This window comes from Bos taurus, chromosome 18 (assembly GCF_002263795.3).
Source record: "Bos taurus isolate L1 Dominette 01449 registration number 42190680 breed Hereford chromosome 18, ARS-UCD2.0, whole genome shotgun sequence".
Taxonomy (NCBI): Eukaryota; Metazoa; Chordata; class Mammalia; order Artiodactyla; family Bovidae; genus Bos; species Bos taurus.
The window spans coordinates 59,367,090-59,388,452 of NC_037345.1; the positions used below are offsets into that span (position 1 = coordinate 59,367,090).

Here is a 21,363-nt window from a genome sequence, read left to right on the forward strand (position 1 = left end):
GTGCCTGGCCAGGGTGGGCAGTTTCAGTGTGCTTCCCCTAACAGGCTGAGCATAGAAAAATCGATGCTTTTGGATTCTGGTGCTGGAGATCAGTTTTGAGAGTCCCTTGGAGAACAAGGAGATCAAACCAGTGAATCCGAAAGGAGACCAACCGTGAATATTCATTGGAAGGACTGATGCTGAAGCTGAGGCTCCAATACTTTGGCCACATGATGCAAATATCGGATTCACTGGAAAAGACCTCGAGGCTGGGAAAGATTGAAGGCAGGAGGAGAATGGAATGATAGAGGATGAGACGGTTAGATGGCATTACCAACTCAATGAGTCTGAACCAACTCCAGGAGATGGTGAAAGACAGGGAATCCTGGCGTCCACGAGGTTGCAGTGAGTCAGTCGTGATTGAGCGACTAAAGAACAGCCACAACAACACATCACTGATAGGGCATAGACTGGGAATTTGTGGAGGGTATGTCTGGTTTTTTCCTAGGCAAACAGGGGGCCTAGTGGGGGTCTCAAATCAGTGATAATGGGGAAGGGTGGCTCTTGGCAGTAAGCCTTTTCCTGGAAGTGAAGTGGGAGAATTCTTTAATCTTTGCTTTTTTCCATAATTATAGGATCTGAAGTAAGCTTCAACTCTGTCATCATAAGTTATAATACCAAGAAAAGTCAAAGAAGATAAATACACATGTAATAGTTTAAAAATGGAACCTTAGGAATATTAACCCAATAATACTAAAAAAACAACAAAAGCCTGAGAACCTCGGTGTATGTACCTTAGAATGTCGGTGAGGGGCGCTGCGTGTTCCTTTGGGCTGTGTTGTGTCCAGTCCTGTCACATCTTAGAGACATCAGTACATGTTGAAAGACATTCCTCTGAATCAACAAGTCAGAGGTCTGGGTTGAACCAGAACCCAGAGGTTATACTGATGCCAAAATCTTGGCTCTCTCTGCGCAAATGCCAAACTGAAATACTTGAAATACAAAAACAGAGACAGAGTTATGGAGGAGTAAGAGTGGCTTTCTATATGTGCGAAGCTAAAAGGGAACACTTTCGGCCCCCTCCTTGGTGAGTAGGGAGAGGTTATATTGTCCACTAGGGATATATGCTAAGGATCAAGGCAGTAACAGTCTTGTATTCTTGTTTCCTCCGCAAAGTTCTAAAAGGATGGGGTTGGTGACAAGATTAAGTTGTGTGCAGGGTCTTTCTTAGGTGGTCTGGTCTCCTAATCAGTGCAGTGGTAAAGAATCCACCTGCCAGTACAGGAGACTTGGGTTTGATTCCTGGGTCGGGAAGATCCCCTGGAGGAAGAAATGGCAACCCATTTTGTGTCCAATGGGTCACAAGAGAGTTGGACACAACTGACCCAGCGTGAGCATCCTTCTTTGATTAGCAACTGTTCTGCCCCTTGGAACTCACAGAAGGTCATGAAGGCTGCAGTCCTGCCTATAAGAAATGGGAACCAAAAAGGCCTCTGTGCCTGGGACCCCCACAGGGCCCTGCTCTGCAGCTTCAATACTAGGAAAAATATTTTCCATTTTGCTATTTCTCTGGTGATCACGGAAAAAAAAGTCTTTGCACAGCATCCTGGATATTATGTGTATGATTAGACGATAATGAACTATCATACTGATGTAACTAAATTATCCCCTCATCTCCTCTTTTACCACCTGTGCTCTGGTGAAGAAATAGCTGGTGAGAATAAGCCTTTCTTCATTAATAAAGTGAAAAAGCAGTCAGTTGTTTTCTGTGCCCTGAGAAAGAAAGCTGCATGTGAATTGTCAACGTTCCACATGCATACAGTACACACGGATGTGGACAGATGTGGTGTGACCTTAAAACGGTTTGACCCAGACACCTGGGGGAAAGTCTTCACCAAATTCTAAGAGTAGGTGTACTGACGATTTAGCACATATGAAGTAGTAAACACAAACTGAACTGAATTATCCAAGAAATACTCAACATTGTTGGGAAAACAAAATTAAACACCAAAGTGAATGGGCCTGAAAATTATCATACTGAGAGGGTAACACACAGGAAGGTCAGGGGTCCCCAAAAGGAGGATATAGGCTGCAAGTGTCAACGTTTTTTATCTTTCTCTAAGAGGCAGGAGGAGGAAACAAACTACAACTGTCAGATATTTTTCCCTTCTCTATTCAAAATTTTAATTTTATACAGGAGGTTTCTCTTAAAATTCTGTGTTGCTATGATGACACCTGGTTCCACCTGAAGTTTTCTCAAACCTTGAGCTAACCAACTGTTTTTCTTACGGAAATGTTTTTATTAAGCTATGTTAATGAACTATGTATTTACCCTAGACTGTTTCTCCAAGTCGGTTTGCTAAAGAGACTCAGAACCGATAACGGCTCAACAAACCAGTATGTTTTACTCCTACAATTGTTCTCCTAATCATATGTTAATGAAACACTTTATTTGCTTGGAAACCTGCCTTTCTTCAAGATTCATGTCAATCGTTTTATGGCCCAGGACAACTCACCTTGTGCCAATGTTATCTCAAAATGCATGTTGTGGGTGAGGGGCCTGGTGCCAATCTCTGAGTTCTGAGACATTTCCTTTCTCCAATTAGCAGCCTGCTAGTAGCTATATAACATTCCGCTAAAGACTAGCAGGGGGGCACTCTTTCTGTCCCCTTCTGATGTCTATGTCAGAAACTTTGTCTCTTCTATACTTTAATAAAGCTTTATTACACAAAAGCTCTAAGTGATCAAACCTTATCATTGGCCCCGGATTGAATTCCTCTCCTCCAGATGCCAAGAATCCCAGACTCTTTCATGGTTCAGCAACAACCTTTCAATACTAAGTGAATAAGTCAGAGAAAGACAAAGATTAGACATCACTTATATTTGGAATCTGAAAAAAGATACCAGTGAACTCATTTACAAAACAGGAACATCTGATTGTATAGCACAGGGAGCTGTGTTCAATGTTATGTGGCAGCCTGGATGGGACAGGAGTTTGGGGGAGAATGGACACATGTATATGTGTGGCTGAGTCCCTCGACTGTCATTTATCCCGACCCCTTGAAAGAGCTGATCCTCTTGGGACCCAGCAGTACCCTATACCCATACCCACCTCACCCCCTAGTATAAATCCACCTCACCCCGCCTCGTCTTTGCTCTTTTATTAAAATTTGAAAGGAGTTCACTTTCCTGCATTGGAGAAGGAAATGGCAACCCACTCCAGTGTTCTTGCCTGGAGAATCCCAGGGACGGGAGAGCCTGGTGGGCTGCCGTCTATGGGATCGCACAGAGTCAGACACGACTGAAGTGACTCAGCAGCAGCAGCAGCAGCAGAGTAGGTTCACAATGTTGTGTTAGTATCAGGCATAGAGCGAATTGAATCAGTTACATTTAAAACATTATTAGAGAAAAAAATCTCCTTTAATGAGAACTGCATTCTTTATCAAGTGTTTGTTTCATGCTTGTGATGACATAGCTTCAAATACTTGAGAAAAACTTGTATAATAATATATATAATATATAATTATATATTATGTATAATAATTACATATAGTAATTATAGTTATATAACAATGATATAATAATATATAGTTGTCAATATTTCCTCAATGTACCAGTGCCAGTAAAGTCGCTCAGTCATGTCTGACTCTTTGTGATCCATGGACTGTAGCCTACCAAGCTCCTCCATCTATGGAATTTTCCAGGCAAGAGTACCGGAGTCGGTTGCCATTTCCTTCTCCAGGGGATCTTCCTTACCTAGGAATCGAACCCAGGTCTCCCACATTGCAGGCAGACAATTTACTGTCTGAGATACCAGAGAAGCCCAATGTAATGGAACATCAAATTACTGTATGACCTTTTGAGGGTAATTAGGCAATTTACGGAGACGGCAATGGCACTCCACTCCAGTACTCTTGCCTGGAAAATCCCATGGATGGAGTCGCTAAGAGTTGGACACGACTGAGCGACTTCCCTTTGACTTTTCACTTTCATGCATTGGAGAAGGAAATGGCAACCCACTCCAGTGTTCTTGCCTGGAGAATCCCAGGGGCGGGAGAGCCTGGTGGGCTGACGTCTATGGGGTCACACAGAGTCCGAGACGACTGAAGTGATTTAGCAGCAGCAGCAGCAGGCAATTTACTTTAAAAAAAAAAAAAAAAAATTGTAATCTATTTTTCTCTTTTCTTTGTTGTCTGTTTGGAAGCACTGCCACATGTGAACAACAAAGCAGAGTATAAAATATAACGTTTTCAGAAGACATTAGAATTTTCGGCAAAATTATCAACTATACACTATTTGTAAATATTTCTGTGGATTAACTAAACATTAAATCTTGGTCACAACATGTGGACAGAAAAAATTACGCTAAGGAAAAACTATTGAAAAAACAAATACTGTGGTGTGATTTGAACAATACCACTGAAACATATGTTGCCATATGTAAAGCAGATAGCCAGTGGCAGTTTGATATATGAAGCAGGACACCCAGAGCCAGTGCTTTGTGAAGACCTGGACAGATAGGATGTGGAGGGAGGTGGGTTAGGAAAGGAGGGGACATATGTATGTCTATGGCCAATTCGTGTTGATGCAGAGCAAAAACCATAACAATATTGTAAAAAAAAAAAAAAGTTTTTAAATACATCTAAGAATAAACAATGGAGTATATTACTTAATTCTATAATGTGACATCAAGACTTTAATATCCTCTGGACTTCTATTTCTTACCTAATATTTCCAAACATTAATGTTCCTAATGTTCTTAGGCTAGTGTAAACATGTCACAGGCAATGGACAGTAAATAGCAATTTATCTGCCTAGTAAAATAGACTAATAGTAATTTATACCATCTTCAACATCATATAGAACAATAGAAAATATGTGTACAGCAGGAAAAGGAATGTAATAAACTCAAAGCACGATTAAACATTCAGTGTTTTGTGAAACAGTCTCACGATGTTTTTTTGATGTTTGACTACTGACATCTTTAGACTTTATTTGGCGCCATCCTGTTCCAGTGGGTGACTGCAAAGTAACAAGAACGAAAACGTTGGGGTCTGCATATATGAAATTTCTAGTTTAGCAAACAAAAAAGTTCTCATCATATAGTGTGCTTTCTAAATTATTTCCAGGGCTTCCCTGGTCGCTTAGAAGTAAGGAATTCGCCTGCCAATGCAACAGACAAGGGACTGATAATTCCTGGTCTGGAAAATTCCCATATGCTGTAGAGCTCCTGACCCCATGAGCCACAATTATTCAGCCAACAATAAGCAAAAAAAAACAAAAAAAATTTTTTTTCCAGAATGCTCCAAGCTGCAAAAGACATATCACCTTTACCCTTATTTCCAAGGTTTTTTATTTCCTAATTTTTGCATGCTTATTATTCCTATTTTCACTTCATGTAAATCAGGCACATACTTTTTAGTTTTATTTGGGCACAAAAGATAACATTGGGAAATATCACGTAGTGCACATATAAACAGGGGGTAGGTTTTACAGGGCCAGAATCCATAACTGCTCTGCTAAGGACAAAGTGTGGAGAGAATAACTCAAGTGTATATTGTTAGTATATAATCCCAAAATTGTCTATTTGATTTCACTATGCAAAGAAACTCTTAAGAGATTCTTTCAACCTTGACAGTCTTTGGTGCATTGCTAGTTTCTGTTATGAAGTACTGAGGTGTATTAAAATTGTGTTATTGAAAGAAACATGATCCATTCAGAGTTATGGAAAAAATGATACAAATTTTATTAGTGCACAAGACTTATGATACATTCTGAATAAAACAGAGGCACACTGTAAATGGCAGCAGGTAATGACGAAGCAGATATATGGCCATCCTCTTTCTGGTTCTTTTGATGAACATTTTTCAAGAAAACGGCTCTTTTCAATTTCCAAGAATAAGTTTCCATTAATCATTTACACACAATAGCAATTGCTAGTTAAGGGAGAAAAGGACCACCATTTCCCTGGTACTATTTGTCCCACACAATCAGTCCCCAGTAACCTGTCAACTCCCCTCCCATGAAAAGCCCAAGTCCCTCAATGTCCAGCCTGCTCTTTGCATGGTCAGATGGTAGAGCCTTCAGTTCTTTAACCACGGTGACCTGTGTACAGAAGGGCACCCTGAACATAATGAGCATGCTGAGTCATCTCATGGTTTTACATGGTTCTCTGTCCCTTGCTGATCCTAATTCACACACCACTGAATTTGATATCTCAGTGTCCCTGTTTTACCAGGATAGATATAAATGAACCACACCTAATGAAGTCAGTCCCTTCATCTTACTCATTTCTTTGCAGAGACCATCATGAAAGTCTCTAAGAAAGCTATAAGAATTTAAAACTTTAAGGAAATAAAGAAAAATAATGTAACGTTCTCAAGAAAATTCAAGTAATTAAACACACACTGAAGATAACGGGCCATTTCCACAAAAGTGGTTAAGTTTCAACATACTTAATTATTCTGCAGTAACATCATAGGTTAGTGCTGGAGAACTGAAGATTTATTTATTCCTCAAATGAATTCTCTCTTCTGTGATCTGCTGTGAGAACTGTCCCAAAAGATGACCAAATTCATTACAATTTTAAGGATTCTCTTCAATATGAATTTTTGGGGGGAATCTTGAGGAAATAGTTTTCTTAAACATGTTTCCAAATTCGGTATAGCATAGTTTCTGACACACATGAATCATTTCATTATGCCCATGGTGTGAATAGTTCATGGAACAGACTACACAATATACATTACCTGCCCAAGTTTGATCTCCATACATATCCTCTCACGTTCCACAGTTTTGATCTTTGAGTTAAAGCTTCAGCGTGCACATTACTTTTATGTGGTTTCTCAGAAAGACATATATTCTGAAGTCTAGTGTACTCTGAACCCTCCAGAAAGCCCTTGCCCGTCCATTTCCAAGACTCCTCTTCACTGTGGAGTCTTGTCTAACATTTCAACTCAAGGTGAAAAATTTCCCACTCCAACTCAAGGTGAAAAATTTCCCACTCCCATTGCATTTGAGCATTGCTCCAGAATGTTCCCGAACTTGGACGTTTGGTAAAATCCTTCTCACAAATATTACATTTGTGTGGTTTAACTCCAGGATATATATTCTTACACACCTAAAGAGTGAGCAGTAACTGTGAAAACTTCCATAAAGCATAAAGTATAAAACTGCCAAAGTGTAAAGTATTTGGTGAATCCTAAGTTTAAGGTAGTACCTAAAGGTCATGCCATATTCTGTACACTGGTAAGGTTCTCTCTAGTATGGATCATCTGATGGCTAGTGCAGTGTGAGCCCCAAGTAAAGGTTTTACACACTCATGTCACTTGTAAGCTTTCTCTCCAGAATGACTTCTTTACTGAATCCTGACTTAGGACTGTTGTCCAAAAGCCTTGACACACTCATTACATTGATATAGTTTCTATCCAGTGTGAATATTCTCAAGAAGCCTAAGGTGTAAACACCTGACAAAAGCCTGGACACACTGATTGCATTCGGATGGTCTCTCTAGTCCATCACCTGATGTCTTTTGAGGGCTGAATACCACCTGAAGGGTTTGCCACACACACTCTTACATTTGTGTCTCTGCATTATGAATTCTCTGCTGATGGGAAAGATGAAACCTGTTATTGAAGCCCTGGCCACACATTATATTTACATGATTTCCTCCTTAAGATTGGAGAAACGGACTGTGCTTTAAATGTATGGATTCTCACCAGTATGAATTTTCTCATGTGTTGTAAATAACTGAATGCCTTCCAAAAGACACCACATGCACTATGTGGGTAAGATTTCCATTCAGAATTAATTACGTGATGGTTAGTTACGTCTCAACACAGAACCAAAGCTTTGTGCCACCTACCACATTTGTGAGGTTTCCTCGTTTGACTTTTCTGAGGGTCAAAAAGTTGATATACCTTATGACTGAAGGGTTTGTCATATAAATTCCATTTATGTGGTTTCCCTCCTGTATGAACTGCCCAATGGTCAGCTGAGGCTGAATATGCACTAGAAGCTTTACCATATTTCTTTCATTTGTATGCTTTTTATACAATATTAATTCTTTGATTAATTATAAGGCCTGAGCTCTGACTAAAGGCTTTGCTACATTCATTACATCTGCACTAAAATGTTTCTCATAATTGTTGTAACATTTTTCTCCACTATGAATTATCTGATTTCTTAGATGGTCATTTCAAGCACTGCCCACATACATCACATTTCTATGCTGTCTCTCCTGAATGAACTGCATGATGGTGAGGCTAGCTGTGCAGTAAAATGTTTGTCAGAATGGCTACATTTGTAAGGTTTCTCTCCAGTATGAATTCTCCAACAAACTGCAAGGTTTGCATTTAAAGGCCTTGCCACTGAGATCACATTTATATGGTTTCTCTCCAGTATGAATTCTCTGATGAATTCCAAGCTGTGAGTTTCCAGTAAAGCATCAGCCACACACAACACATTTACACGGCTTCTCTCCAGTATGAATTCTCTGATGAAATGCAAGGTTTGCCGTTTGACTAAAGGTCTTGCCACATACATCATTATTTATATGGTTTCTCTCCAATGTTTCCAATGAACTGCAAAGACCTGCAACTGAAGACTTCGCCACATAAACTACCTTTCTACACTTTTCCTCCCATATAAACTGTCTGATGGCAATTTAAGGGTGACTGTGCACTAAAATGTTTGTCCTAATTGTTACATTTGTAAGGTTTCTCTCCAGTATGAATTCTCTTATGAATTGAAAGGATTGAATTTTGACCAAAGGCCTGTCCACATACATCACATTTACATGGTTTCTCTCCAGTATGAACTCTCTGATGAACTACAAGGCCTGAATTTCGACTGAAGGCCTTTCCACACATATCACATTTATATGGTTTCTCTCCAGTATGAACTCTCCGATGAACTACAAGCCTTGCATTTACACTAAAGGCCTTGCCACACACATCACATTTATATGGTTTCTCTCCAGTATGAAGTCTCCGATGAATTACAAGCCTTGCATTTACACTAAAGGCCTTGCCACATACATCACATTTAAATGGCTTCTCTCCGGTATGAATTCTCCCATGAACTACAAGTTTTGACTTTTGAGTATAGCCACGGCCACATACTTCACATGTATATGGTTTCTCTCCAGTATGAAGGGTCTGATGAACTGTACACCTTGCTTTTTGACTAAAGGCCTTTCCACACACATCACATTTATATGGTTTCTCTCCAGTATGTACTCTCTGATGAACTACAAGCCTTGAATTTAGACTAAAGGCCTTGCCACATACATCACATTTATATGGTTTCTCTCCAGTATGTACTCTCCGATGAACTACAAGCCTTGAATTTAGACTAAAGGCCTTGCCACATAGATCACATTTATATGGTTTCTCTCCAGTATGAACTCTCCGATGAACTACAAGTCTTGCATTTAGACTAAAGGCCTTGCCACATAGATCACATTTATATGGTTTCTCTCCAGTATGTACTCTCCGATGAACTACAAGCCTTGAATTTAGACTAAAGGCCTTGCCACATACATCACATTTATATGGTTTCTCTCCGGTATGCATTCTCCAATGAATTACAAGTATTGACTTTCGAGTATAGCCACGGCCGCATACTTCACATGTATATGGTTTCTCTCCAGTATGAAGGGTCTGATGAACTGTACACCTTGCTTTTCGACTAAAGGCCTTTCCACACACATTACATTTATATGGTTTCTCTCCAGTATGTACTCTCTGATGAACTACAAGCCTTGAATTTACACTAAAGGCCTTGCCACATACATCACATTTATATGGTTTCTCTTCAGTATGAATTCTCTGATGAATTAAAAATATTGACTTTTGAGTATAGCCACAACCACATACTTCACATGTATACGGTTTCTCTCCAGTATGTACTCTCTGATGAACTACAAGCCTTACATTTACACTAAAGGCCTTGCCACACACATCACATTTATATGGTTTCTCTCCAGTATGTACTCTCCGATGAACTACAAGCCTTACATTTACACTAAAGGCCTTGCCACACACATCACATTTATATGGTTTCTCTCCAGTATGAACTCTCCGATGAACTACAAGCCTTTCATTTACACTAAAGGCCTTGCCACATACATCACATTTATATGGTTTCTCTCCAGTATGAACTCTCCAATGAATTCCAAGGTGTGACTTTCGAGTATAGCCACGGCCACATACTTCACATGTATACGGTTTCTCTCCAGTATGAAGGGTCTGATGAACTGTACGCCTTGCTTTTCGACTAAAGGCCTTTCCACACACATCACATTTATATGGTTTCTCTCCAGTATGAACTCGCCGATGATGTTGAAGGTGTGTATGCTGTTTAAAGCAATGGCCACATACATCACATTTATATGGTTTTTCTCCAGTATGATTTCTCTGATGAACTATAAGGGTCGATTTATCATTAAAAGCCTTACAACATATGTTACATTTATATGCTTTTCTTCCTGTATGGATTCTTTGATGTCTAGAGAGTTCTGAGTCCTGAAGAAAAGTTATGTTACACTCATTACAACTGTAAGTGTTTTTCTTGTGTGCTTCCTGGTCTGGTACCAGTTCTGAGGGATGTATAACACCACTCTCATGTTTATGAGAATTGCCTTTATGGACACTACGAGTTCTCTGAGGTGGTAAACCTGAGGCGCTACTGTTGATATTCACCACAACCTGACTACATTCAGAAACTGTCCCTTCAGATTCAAGTATCTGCAACTGATCCTGAAAGCTTGATCCATGCCTTTCAACAGGCTTATTTCCTGCATCACTTCTACTATCATGATCTCTTCTATCGGTGAGATTGTTGTTATGGGATATAGATGTTCCTCTGTCATTTCTTTCATCATCTGTCCACAGACACTCAAAATCATACATATTTTCCTGTATCTTTCTGAGGAAAAAATCTTCAATTTCATGGCTTTCAGCTCTTCCAAACACTACTCTTTGAAAAATTTCTTCTTTACCACTGTTTCCTTTTGCCTGTAATTTCTTGATCATACGTATTTGAGACACATCTACAAAATATAAAAACCATATGCATTCTATCAATTACAATTCATAAATAAATTGTTTCATGCTGAATACATGGTATTATACCAAAAGGCATATCCATGCTGAACAGAATTATGCATCTTCCCAATGATGATCTTAAAAATATTTGAAACACTAAACGAATAGAACTCTTTAAAAATGAAAGAGCAATCACATGTAATCCAAATTAATTTTAGGGTAGCCTAGCTTCAAAGATACAGTCAGAACATATTAATTTTTTCCAAACTCATGTCAGTTCTCAAAGAAAAGGGTATTTTCACACCATGACTTCTAAACTCATTCTACGTGGTAGTAAACACACTGCTGTCTCATAATTGAGGAGAAAATATAGCATATTGTACACACTTTATGCATACTTATACATAAGTAAACGGTAAAGAACAGACAGTGCTACATAGGTGATTTGGTAGTAAAGAATTAGCCTGCCAATGCAGGAGACATAGGATAGGGAGCTTCAATCCCTAGGTGGGGGAGATCTCCTGGAGGAGGAAATGGCAGCCACTGAACTATCTTTGCCTGAAAAAAAATTTCATGGATAAGGAACTTAGCAGGCTACTGTCCATGAGATCACAAAGAGTCAGACAGAACGATCGACTGAACAAGCATTCATTAACACGCAATACACTGCAATGGTAAATAATCCCAAAGAAGCACTATAATGAGTAATGGAAAACATAAATAGCAGTTGACAACTGTTCAGGAAATTCCCTAAAATAATGGGGAAAAAAAAAAACAAAAAACTTTTCTAAATACCTCTTATAAATCTATCAGTAGATAGACGTATAGGCATTTTATGACATTGACAAGTTGTTCACGTCAGTAACACTGTGTAATACATACAGACCATCTCATCTATAAATAACAAAATATTAATAAATGAAACATTCTGTACTTGAAGAACAGTCATTCAGTACAGCGATTCCCTATCTATAAAGTAACTTTAACTTACTCAGTTCATTGGTTCCAAGATACATGTCAAGGAACAAGCTTTGGGGCCTCCCTTCTGGCTCAGAGGTAAAGAATCCACTTGGTAATTAATGCACAAGAGTTCCATCCCTCATCCAGGAAGTTGCCTCATACCTTGGAAGCAACTAAGCCTGTAGGCCACAACTCCGTGTTCCAGAGTTTGGGAGTCACAACTATTATGCACAGGCATAGAGCCCATACACTGTAACAAGAGAAGGCATTAGAATGAGAAGTCCATGCACTGCAAGTAGAGAGTAGCCCTTGCCTGCCACAAGTAACCAAAAGCCCCTAAAGCAACAAAAACCCAGTGCAACCAAAAATAAAAAACATTTAAAAAATGCAATGTATTGGTATGAAGAAAACCAATGTTATTTGAAAACTTATTAACCAGAGTCAGAGACAACTCATAAAAATGAAAAGTAAAATAAAAACATACAAGATGTAAAGTAGACAAAGAGATGTCACAATAAGCAAGTAAATATATAAAGGAAGTAAATATATTCTTTAAGCAAAAGTAATCTTTGAGGCAAATTCCCTGGTGGTCCAGTCGTTAGGACTACGCACATACACTGGAGGGGGCACAGATTCCATCCAGGAATGGGGAACTAAGATACCATCTGCCACATGGCACAGCAAAAAACCAAAAAAACCCCAGTAACTTCTGACCTTTTCTGTAAAACAGGCAACATTCTATACAACCTAACAGCCCTAATTACCTCGATTTTACAAATAAAGGTAGTGGATTCACAGGGTTCCTGTACACAACTCCATGGAACATGAAAGTAAATGAGCAAAAGCAGGACTGACACCGAGACTTACAGATTCACACATGCTCTGAACCACCAGGGCCCACTTGGGCAGAACAGAGGACAAAAAGTTACAATGAACTCCAGGAGTGTAAAAAGGAAACTTCAGATCAGACACAAGAACTGACCTGTGTAATTGTGTTACTTAGCCATACCTCTTGGAAATTGTTTTCAAGGCACCAACAAGATATCAATTCAGGTCCTGTCTAAGAGAGGACCTTAATCAATATCCACTGTCCTTACAGGTTTCCTGAGTTACAATCACAGAAGATCCAAACCACATTGCGGTTACACACACCCCTGAAGGATGTGGCAAAATAGTAACAGGAACAGCTGAGGGCTCTGAACAGGAAGACAGGCTGAAGGCAGCTCTGTGTAGGATCTGAGACACCAAATGCAATTGAAGAGCTGCCAGTCTTTCCCTTCTTCCAAAGAGGTCTCCCAAGTGTAGCAAATAGGAAGACAAACAGGCTGGGTCCGAAATAATCTCTGGAGGTGACAGCGCTGTTCTACACGGACCAAAAAGCAGGCATCCGATGGAATCCAGCATAGAAGGGGGACAAAGAGGAAATAGATCCCTTTGAAACACCTCATTACATGCTTCCCATAGTCAAGCAACAACATTGACAGGAGTCAAATGACAGATTGTTACAGATCATATAAAGACTTTGCCTTTTGGGACCTCTTTTCTTGGAGGTCCATTTTGCATAAAAACCTTTTTTTTTTTCTAATTAAATCATTTTCTTCATTTAGCAACAGCCACCTGTAAGTCAGACCTACTTTTTTTCTCCCTAATAAAATGTAATTTTCTGGTAGGAGACTGATGGGCTCCATGTTAAATGCCTTAAATGTGTCATCTTCCCCTTTGCATTCCCTGAGATGAGAAATACGTGGGCTTCAGTTGAGGAATTTACACCCAACAAAAACAGGGTAAATAGACAGTCATTCTCTAATCTCAGGGAATAATTATGGCAAGGACAAAGAAAGGAACAAACCCTGTTTGTTAAGGAAGACACTACACATGCCCAGAAAGGCTGCTTGGAGTCAAAACTCACAGGATAATTCCAGGCCATAATGAATCTTGCTCCTCCCAGAAGCCTTCACTTTGAGGTCCAACTTGGCTAAGATGTGCATGCACACTCCAGGGAGGGTCCTGAGACAAATTAACCAGGGCAAATAAACAAGGTGATTGGCCTGAGGGAAGATGAAGACCTGGAAAACTGCCCCTTTGTAAAGAATTTACACTTCCCAAAGGTGTCTCTCTCTCTCTGAGGTTGCCCATGTGCCTTGTCACATGTACTTTTCCTTTCAATAAACTTTGTCCTTTACTCTTTATCATCTGCCTCATCATCTGAATTTGTTCTTGACTAGGCAGGTCAGACTAGGGACCTTAGCCCTAAATGTTGGCTCCTGTGGTCCAGGGGTTAGGAGTCTCAATCTGGGAAATTAAGAACTTGCTTCCAGCTTTCGCTCACTCCCACTCACTGCTATGGGCATCCCAAATCAATTTCATTGTTCATACCTTTTGTTACTAAAAACACAGATCTTACCTTCCTTAAGCAACGATGAACTGTCCTTTGTATTAGCATTTTATAGAATGGTGACCATAAATACCAGTGATAACTTCTAAAAACATTTGCTTCTTATGGAGAACATCTCAGGGTAGCAACACACATATTAATAATCCAAAATCTCTGTAGTTTCTCTATGAGAGGAAATAACCAGTAATCAGTGCCTATGTGTGTGCTAAGTCGCTTTAGGCATGTACGACTCTTTGCAAACCCATGGACTGTAGCCTGCCAGCTCCTCCATGGTCTTCTCCAGGCAAGAATACTGAATTGGGTTGCCATTTACTACTCCAGGGATCTTTCCGACGCAGGGATTGAACTCTCAGTAATCAGTGTAATACAATAAAAGCATTACACAGTTTGATGACTCAACTCATGTCTTTCTTAGATGAGCAAACAAGCGTTTTTACTAGATATTTAATGGTGAATATTTCCCAGTTCATGTGCATCTGAAATTCATTTAGGTTAATTTCTCATAACTGTTTGATTTGTAAGTGCTTAGTTTTTCTTTTTTAAAGCCAACTGAATTAGATCTCACTTACAAACTAACCTCAGCAATATTATCCAAAAACAAAGACACACAGTATGACATGCATAAATCCAGACACACAGATGGACAGACAGAGACCATAGTTTTCTGCTTGAGATTTAAAATGTCTCTTTGACCTTTTTCTTTCCCCTTGGTTTGAAATTCTAATTTGCCCAAGGTTGAGGCCTCAGGCAAAGTGGGTTATGTATTTCAAGGACTTGGTAAAGGTTGCCTGCTGTGCTAAACTGCTTCAATCAGGTCCGATTATCTGTGATCCCATGGACTGTATCCTGCCAGGCTGCTCCTCCCATGGGACTGTCCAGGCAAGAACACTCTGGTGGGTTGCTATTCCCACCTCCAGGGCATCTTCCTAATCCAGGGATCAAATCTACCTTTCCCATACTTGCAGGCAGGTTCTATACAATTAGAGTCATCTGGGATGCCCTGGTAGAGGTTAACTTCAAGCTTTTTTCTAGGCTAGCTGTCTCAACGGGTTAGTTGCTTTTAACTCCATATGCAAAAAGAACCGGTTGTGCACTTTCAAAGAGAAAAAAAAAATTCATTTCAACCAGTTTTCTCCAGAGTCTAGAGAATAGCAGTTATCCTATGTCAAAAAACTTACCTTCCCTTTCCATAGTCATAGTTTTGTAGCTAAAACACAGATCAAATAGTGCTCAAATTGACAGTGGAAACAACAGCAGATGGGGTGATAAAAATCTTGGATTGTCCCTCTGGGGAGTTGGGGGTCTTGGATTGTTCAGAAGAAACTGAAGGGGTAAAGAAACTTCCTAGAGTGGGGGGCAGGAGTAGGGGAAGCTGGGCTCATCCTCCCCCTTGAGAGACAGGGGAAGTTAGAAGGGGACCAGCTGATGGAGAGGGAGACAGAGGGGTTGGGATGGGTTTAAGGACACAACAGGACAAAGAATGGAGAGAGAAAGGGCAGTGGGGGACACTACTGGAGCTGTGGGCCAGCTCAATAGAGAGCTGACTTAAAAAGTGAGGATTTGATCAGCCAAAATATAATTTTGACACTGTAATATGGACAAACATCTTCACTAATCATATAATTATTTTTCCAGTAACTTCTCTAAGACAGTTTTAAGAAGTACAGTTTATGTACTTCATGGTAGGAGAGAGGAGGATCCAGCCTCTCATCCAGCAGGGCAGATTATTATCCTTTCTCAAGGGGCAAGAATCACGAACATTCAGTAACTTCTAAGGGTTCAGCCCTGTTTAATTTACGGTTCCACTTCTCACACAACCCAGAGAAGATGTTCCATGTATTAGCTAATGAGTAATAAGGTGAATTTTCCCATCTGGAAATAAAAACGTCATAAACCTTAATCTCTTGCTTCTTAAGGAATGGCGTTTTGTCTCACAAATCCTGCTCATAGCGCCAATTAATGCCTTGCCAAAAGTTTTCACTTTTGTCTCAGGTTCCAAGCATTTGTTAATAGGCCACTCATTCTATACAAATAAATATTTCAATGTTTATTAGAGAATTATCTAGGTGACTTTCAAGATACTAAGTAATCCAACCAGTCCATCCTAAAGGAGATCAGCCCTGGGTGTTCATTGGAAGGACTGACGTTAGCTTTGTCTAACTCAATGAAACTAAGCCATGTTGTGTGGGGCCACCCAAGACGGGCAGGTCATGGTGGAGACGTCTGACAGAATGTGGTCCACTGGAGAAGGGAATGGCAAACCACTTCAGTATTCTTGCCTTGAGCACCTCATGAACAGTATGAAAAGGCAAAATGATAGGACACTGAAAGAGGAACTCCCCAGGTCGGTAGGTGCCCAATATGCTACTGGAGATCAGTAGAGAAATAACTTCCAGAAAGAATGAAGGGATGGAGCCAAAGAAAAAACAACACCCAGTTGTGGATGGGACTGGTGATAGAAGCAAGGTTTGATGCTGTAAAGAGCAATATTGCACAGGAACCTGGAATGTTAGGTCCATGAATCAAGGCAAATTGGAAGTGGTCAAATAGGAGATGGCAAGGGTGAATGTTGACATTCTAGGAATCACTGAACTAAAATGGACGGGAATGGGTGAATTTAACTCAGATGACCATTATATCTACTACTGTGGGCAGGAATCCCTTAGAAGAAATGGAGTAGCCATCATAGTCAACAAGAGTCCAAAATGCAGTACTTGGATGTAATCTCAAAAACGACAGAATGATCTCTCTTTGTTTCCAAGGCAAACCATTCAGTATCCCAGTAATCCAAGTCTATGCCCCAACCAGTAACACTGAAGAAGCTGAAGTGGCATGCTTCAATGAAGACCTACAAGACCTTTTAGAACACCCAAAAAAGATCTCCTTTTAATTATAGGGGACTGGAATGCAAAAGTACGAAGTCAAGAAACACCTGAGGTAACAGGCAAATTTGGAATATGGAATGAAGCAGGACAAAGGCTAATAGAGTTTTGCCAAGAGAATGCATTGGTCATAGCAAACACCCTCTTCCAACAACACAAGAGAAGACTCTACACATGGATATCACCAGATGGTCAACACCGAAATCAGACTGATTATATTCTTTGCAGCCAAAGATGGAGAAGCTCTATACAGTCAGCAAAAACAAGACAGGGAGCTGATTGTGGCTCAGATCATGAACTCCTTATTGCCAAATTCAGACTTAAATTGAAGAAAGTAGGGAAAACCACTAGACCATTCAGATATGACCTAAATCAAATCCCTTATGATTATACAGTGGAAGTGAGAAATAGATTTAAGGGCCTAGATCTGATAGATAGAGTGCCTGATGAACTACGGATGGAGGTTCGTGACAGTGTACAGGAGACAGGGATCAAGACCATCCCCATGGTAAAGAAATGCAAAAAAGCAAAATCGCTGTTTGGGGAGGTCTTAGAAATAGCTGTGAAAAGAAGAGAAGCGAAAAGCAAAGGAGAAAAGGAAAGATATAAGCATCTGAATGGAAAGTTCCAAAGAATAGCAAGGAAAGATAGAAAGCCTTCCTCAGTGATCAATGCAAAGAAATAGAGGAAAACAACAGAATGGGAAAGACAAGAGATCTGTTCAAGAAAATTAGAGACACCAAGGGAACATTTTATGCAAAGATGGGCAAAATAAAGGACAGAAATGGTATGGACCTAACAGAAGCAGAAGATATTAAGAAGAGGTGGCAAGAATACACAGAAGAACTATACAAAAAAGATCTTCACGACCAAGATAATCACCATGGTGTGATCACGCACCTAGAGCCAGACATCCTGGAATGTAAAGTCAAGTGGGCCTTAGAAAGCATCACTATGAACAAAGCTAGTGGAGGTGATGGAATTCCAGTTGAGCTATTTCAAATCCTAGAAGATGACGATGTGAAATTGCTGCACTGAATATGCCAGTAAATTTGGAAAACACAGCAGTGGCCACAGGACTGGAAAAGGTCAGTTTTCATTCCAATCCCAAAGAAAGGCAATGCCAAAGAGTGCTCAAACTACCGCAGAATTGCACTCACCTACTAGTAAAGTAATGCTCAAAATTCTCCAAGCCAGTCTTCAGCAATATGTGAACCATGAACTTCCAGATGTTCATGATGGTTTTAGAAAAGGCAGAGGAACTAGAGATCAAATTGCCAACATCCGCTGGATCACTGAAAAAGCAAGAGTTCCAGAAAAACATCTATTTCTGCTTTATTGACTATGCCAAAGCCTTTGACTGTGTGGATCACAATAAACCGTGGAAAATTCTGAAAGAGATGGGAATACCAGACTACCTGACTTGCCTTTTGAGAAACCTGTATGCAGGTCAGGAAGCAACAGTTAGAACTGGACATGGAACAACAGACTGGTTCCAAATAGCAAACGCAGTATGTCAAGGCTATATATTGTCACCCTGCTTATTTAACTTATATGCAGAGTACATCATGAGAAACACTGGGCTGGAAGAAACACAAGCTGGAATCAAGATTGCCGGGAGAAATATCAATAACCTCAGATAAGCAGATGACACCACCCTTATGGCAGAAAGTGAAGAGGAACAAAAAAGCCTCTTGGTGTAAGTGAAAGAGGAGAATGAAAAAGTTGGCTTAAAGCTCAACATTCAGAAAACGAAGATCATGGCATCTGGTCCCATTACTTCCTGGGAAATAGATAGGGAAACAGTGGAAACAGTGTCAGACTTTATTTTTGGGGGCTCCAAAATCACTGCAGATGGTGACTGCAGCCATGAAATTAAAAGACGCTTACTCCTTGGAAGGAAAGTTATGACCAACCTATAGCATATTCAAAAGCAGAGACATTACTTTGCCAACAAAGGTCTGTCTAGTTAAGGCTATGGTTTCTCCAGTAGTCATGTATGGATGTGAGAGTTGGACTGTGAGTAAAGCTGAGCACTGAAGAATTGATGCTTTTGAACTGTGGTGTTGGAGAAGACTCTTGAGAGTCCCTTGGACTGCAAGGAGATCCAACCAGTCCATTCTAAAGGAGATCAGTCCTGGGTATTCTTTGGAAGGACTGATGCTAAAGCTGAAACTCCAATACTTTGGCCACCTGATGCAAAGAGTTGACTCATTGGAAAAGACTCTGATGCTGGGAGGGATTGGGGACAGAAGGAGAAGGTGAGGACAGAGGATGAGATGGCTGGATGGAATCACCGACTCAATGGACATGAGTTTGGATGAACTCTGGAAGTTGGTGATGGACATGGAGGCCTGGCATGCTGCGGTTCATGGGGTCGCAAAGAGTTGGACATGACTGAGCGACTGAACTGAACTGAAAAGACAAGGAAATAAAAACAGCAGAGGATACATCACCAAATTGGCTTCTGACCCAAGTGCAGACTGGAGCAGCCCTGGGAAGTACCAGGACACAGCACATCCGGAGTCTCAACTGGGTAAAGGTCCCCGGCAGCCTGTCCACTCCATGAGTTAGGCTTTAACACTGCAGTTCGGGGTTCCTGCTTATCATCCCAGGATGCAAACTGATATCATCAATCTGTGAGCAAACAGAAGCTCTGGTTTCATCTTAATGCTGTTTGTCTTATGAAACTTGGATGTTCCTAAGCCTGGGGCTGGGTTTGTCAGAGTCTCTTTGAACAATCTCAAGGGTGAACAATCTCAAGATTTGTGTCCTAACTTATCTATGTTGCTGCAATCCTTGCACTCACAGCAGGCAGTCAGGGTACTCACAGTCAGGGTGTGTCCAGGCAGGTTGGAGGCAAGCACAGAGGAATGCACTGCTTTGTCTTAAAGCCTAAACAGGATTATTTATTTAATTTCCCTAACACCCTGGTGGCCACATGGTAAAAAGTTAGCTTGCCGATGCGGGAGACATGGGTTCGATCTTTGTTCTGGGAAGATCTCGCATGCCAGGGAGCAACTAAGTTGAAGGACAGATTCTGAGCCTGGGTAGCGAAACTACTGAAGCACGCGTGCCTAGAGCTGGTGCTCCACAACAAAAGAAGCCACCGTGATGAGAAGCCATGCACCCTGCAAGCAGAGAGTAGCCCCCACTTGTCTCAAATAGAGAAATGGCCATACAGGAAATACACCCAGTACAGCCAAAAAAAAGAAAAACCAAAAAGTCTTGCCTTTGTCTCTGTGGGCACTAAAGCACCACTGGAGGGTGATGTACATTTCACAGGTCAACGAACAGAGCAGGAAGTTGAAGAAAAATCTCCTGTGAGAGTTCACAAACACTAAATATCTGTTTTCTCACAGAACTCTCGCACTTCAAGAGTTTCCCAAACACGATGAATGGTGTGGCTTCCTCTCTGCCTTGTGACAGCTGACCTGAAGTCACACTGTTGATCCTTTCCCATTCATCTGATTTTCTGCTAATTAGCACCTCTTTCTCCACAATCCAGGGATCTTTCTTGCGCTATGAAAATAGAGTTATGATTCAGGTCAGAATCAGAAATTCCTGCTCAGAAGAAATCTCATATTTGGCTTCTTCCAGAATCCAAACTTTGTTTTTTTTAAATAAATGCATTTGCTATCTTTAATAATTTTGTTTATTCATTTACTTTGGCTGGAGTGAGTGATCCTTGCTGCTTGGACTTTTCCCCAAGTTGGGCAAGTAGGGGTTACTCTCCAGTTGCAGTGTATTGGCTTCTCATTTGCTTTGCCTTCTCCTGGGTCCACAGGCTTCAGTAGTTGTCCCATGTGGGCTCAGTAATTACAGCTTCCAGGTCTAGAATGCTGCTTTAGTAGTTCAGGCCCACAGGCTTAGCTGCTCTGTGTTGTGGGATCTTCCAGACCAGGGATCGAACCTGTGTCTCCTGCATTGGCAGGTGGAAAATCCCAGCTCTTTTGTCCGTCAAGAAATGAGGACATTATGATGGACAGAAAATATTTCACAAATTACTTTACTATCTGCCTCCTTCTGAATGCACAGGGAACAGTATACTATACAGTACAGTATATATCAGTTATCTAGTTCCTTTCCAAGAGTTACT

At 40.5% G+C, this 21,363-nt stretch overlaps 1 protein-coding gene across 11 annotated transcripts in view; it reads right to left on the minus strand.

Moving 5' to 3' along the window:
- Positions 1-360: 360 nt before the first annotated feature.
- LOC101902926 (zinc finger protein 665) overlaps positions 361-21,363 on the minus strand; it is a 46,756-nt gene continuing 25,753 nt past the window's right edge. For 7 of the 11 annotated variants that reach the window (XM_024979299.2, XM_024979298.2, XM_024979291.2 and 4 more), the window contains one exon: positions 5,695-11,032. In XM_024979299.2, coding sequence (XP_024835067.1) covers positions 8,676-11,015 — 2,340 coding nt within the window. In that variant the 5' untranslated portion in view covers positions 11,016-11,032 and the 3' untranslated portion in view covers positions 5,695-8,675. Of the gene's footprint in view, positions 4,120-5,694; positions 11,033-13,896; positions 19,902-21,363 lie in introns of those variants that run through there. The other 4 variants (XM_059877190.1, XM_059877188.1, XM_059877189.1 and 1 more) reach the window with 3 other exon arrangements.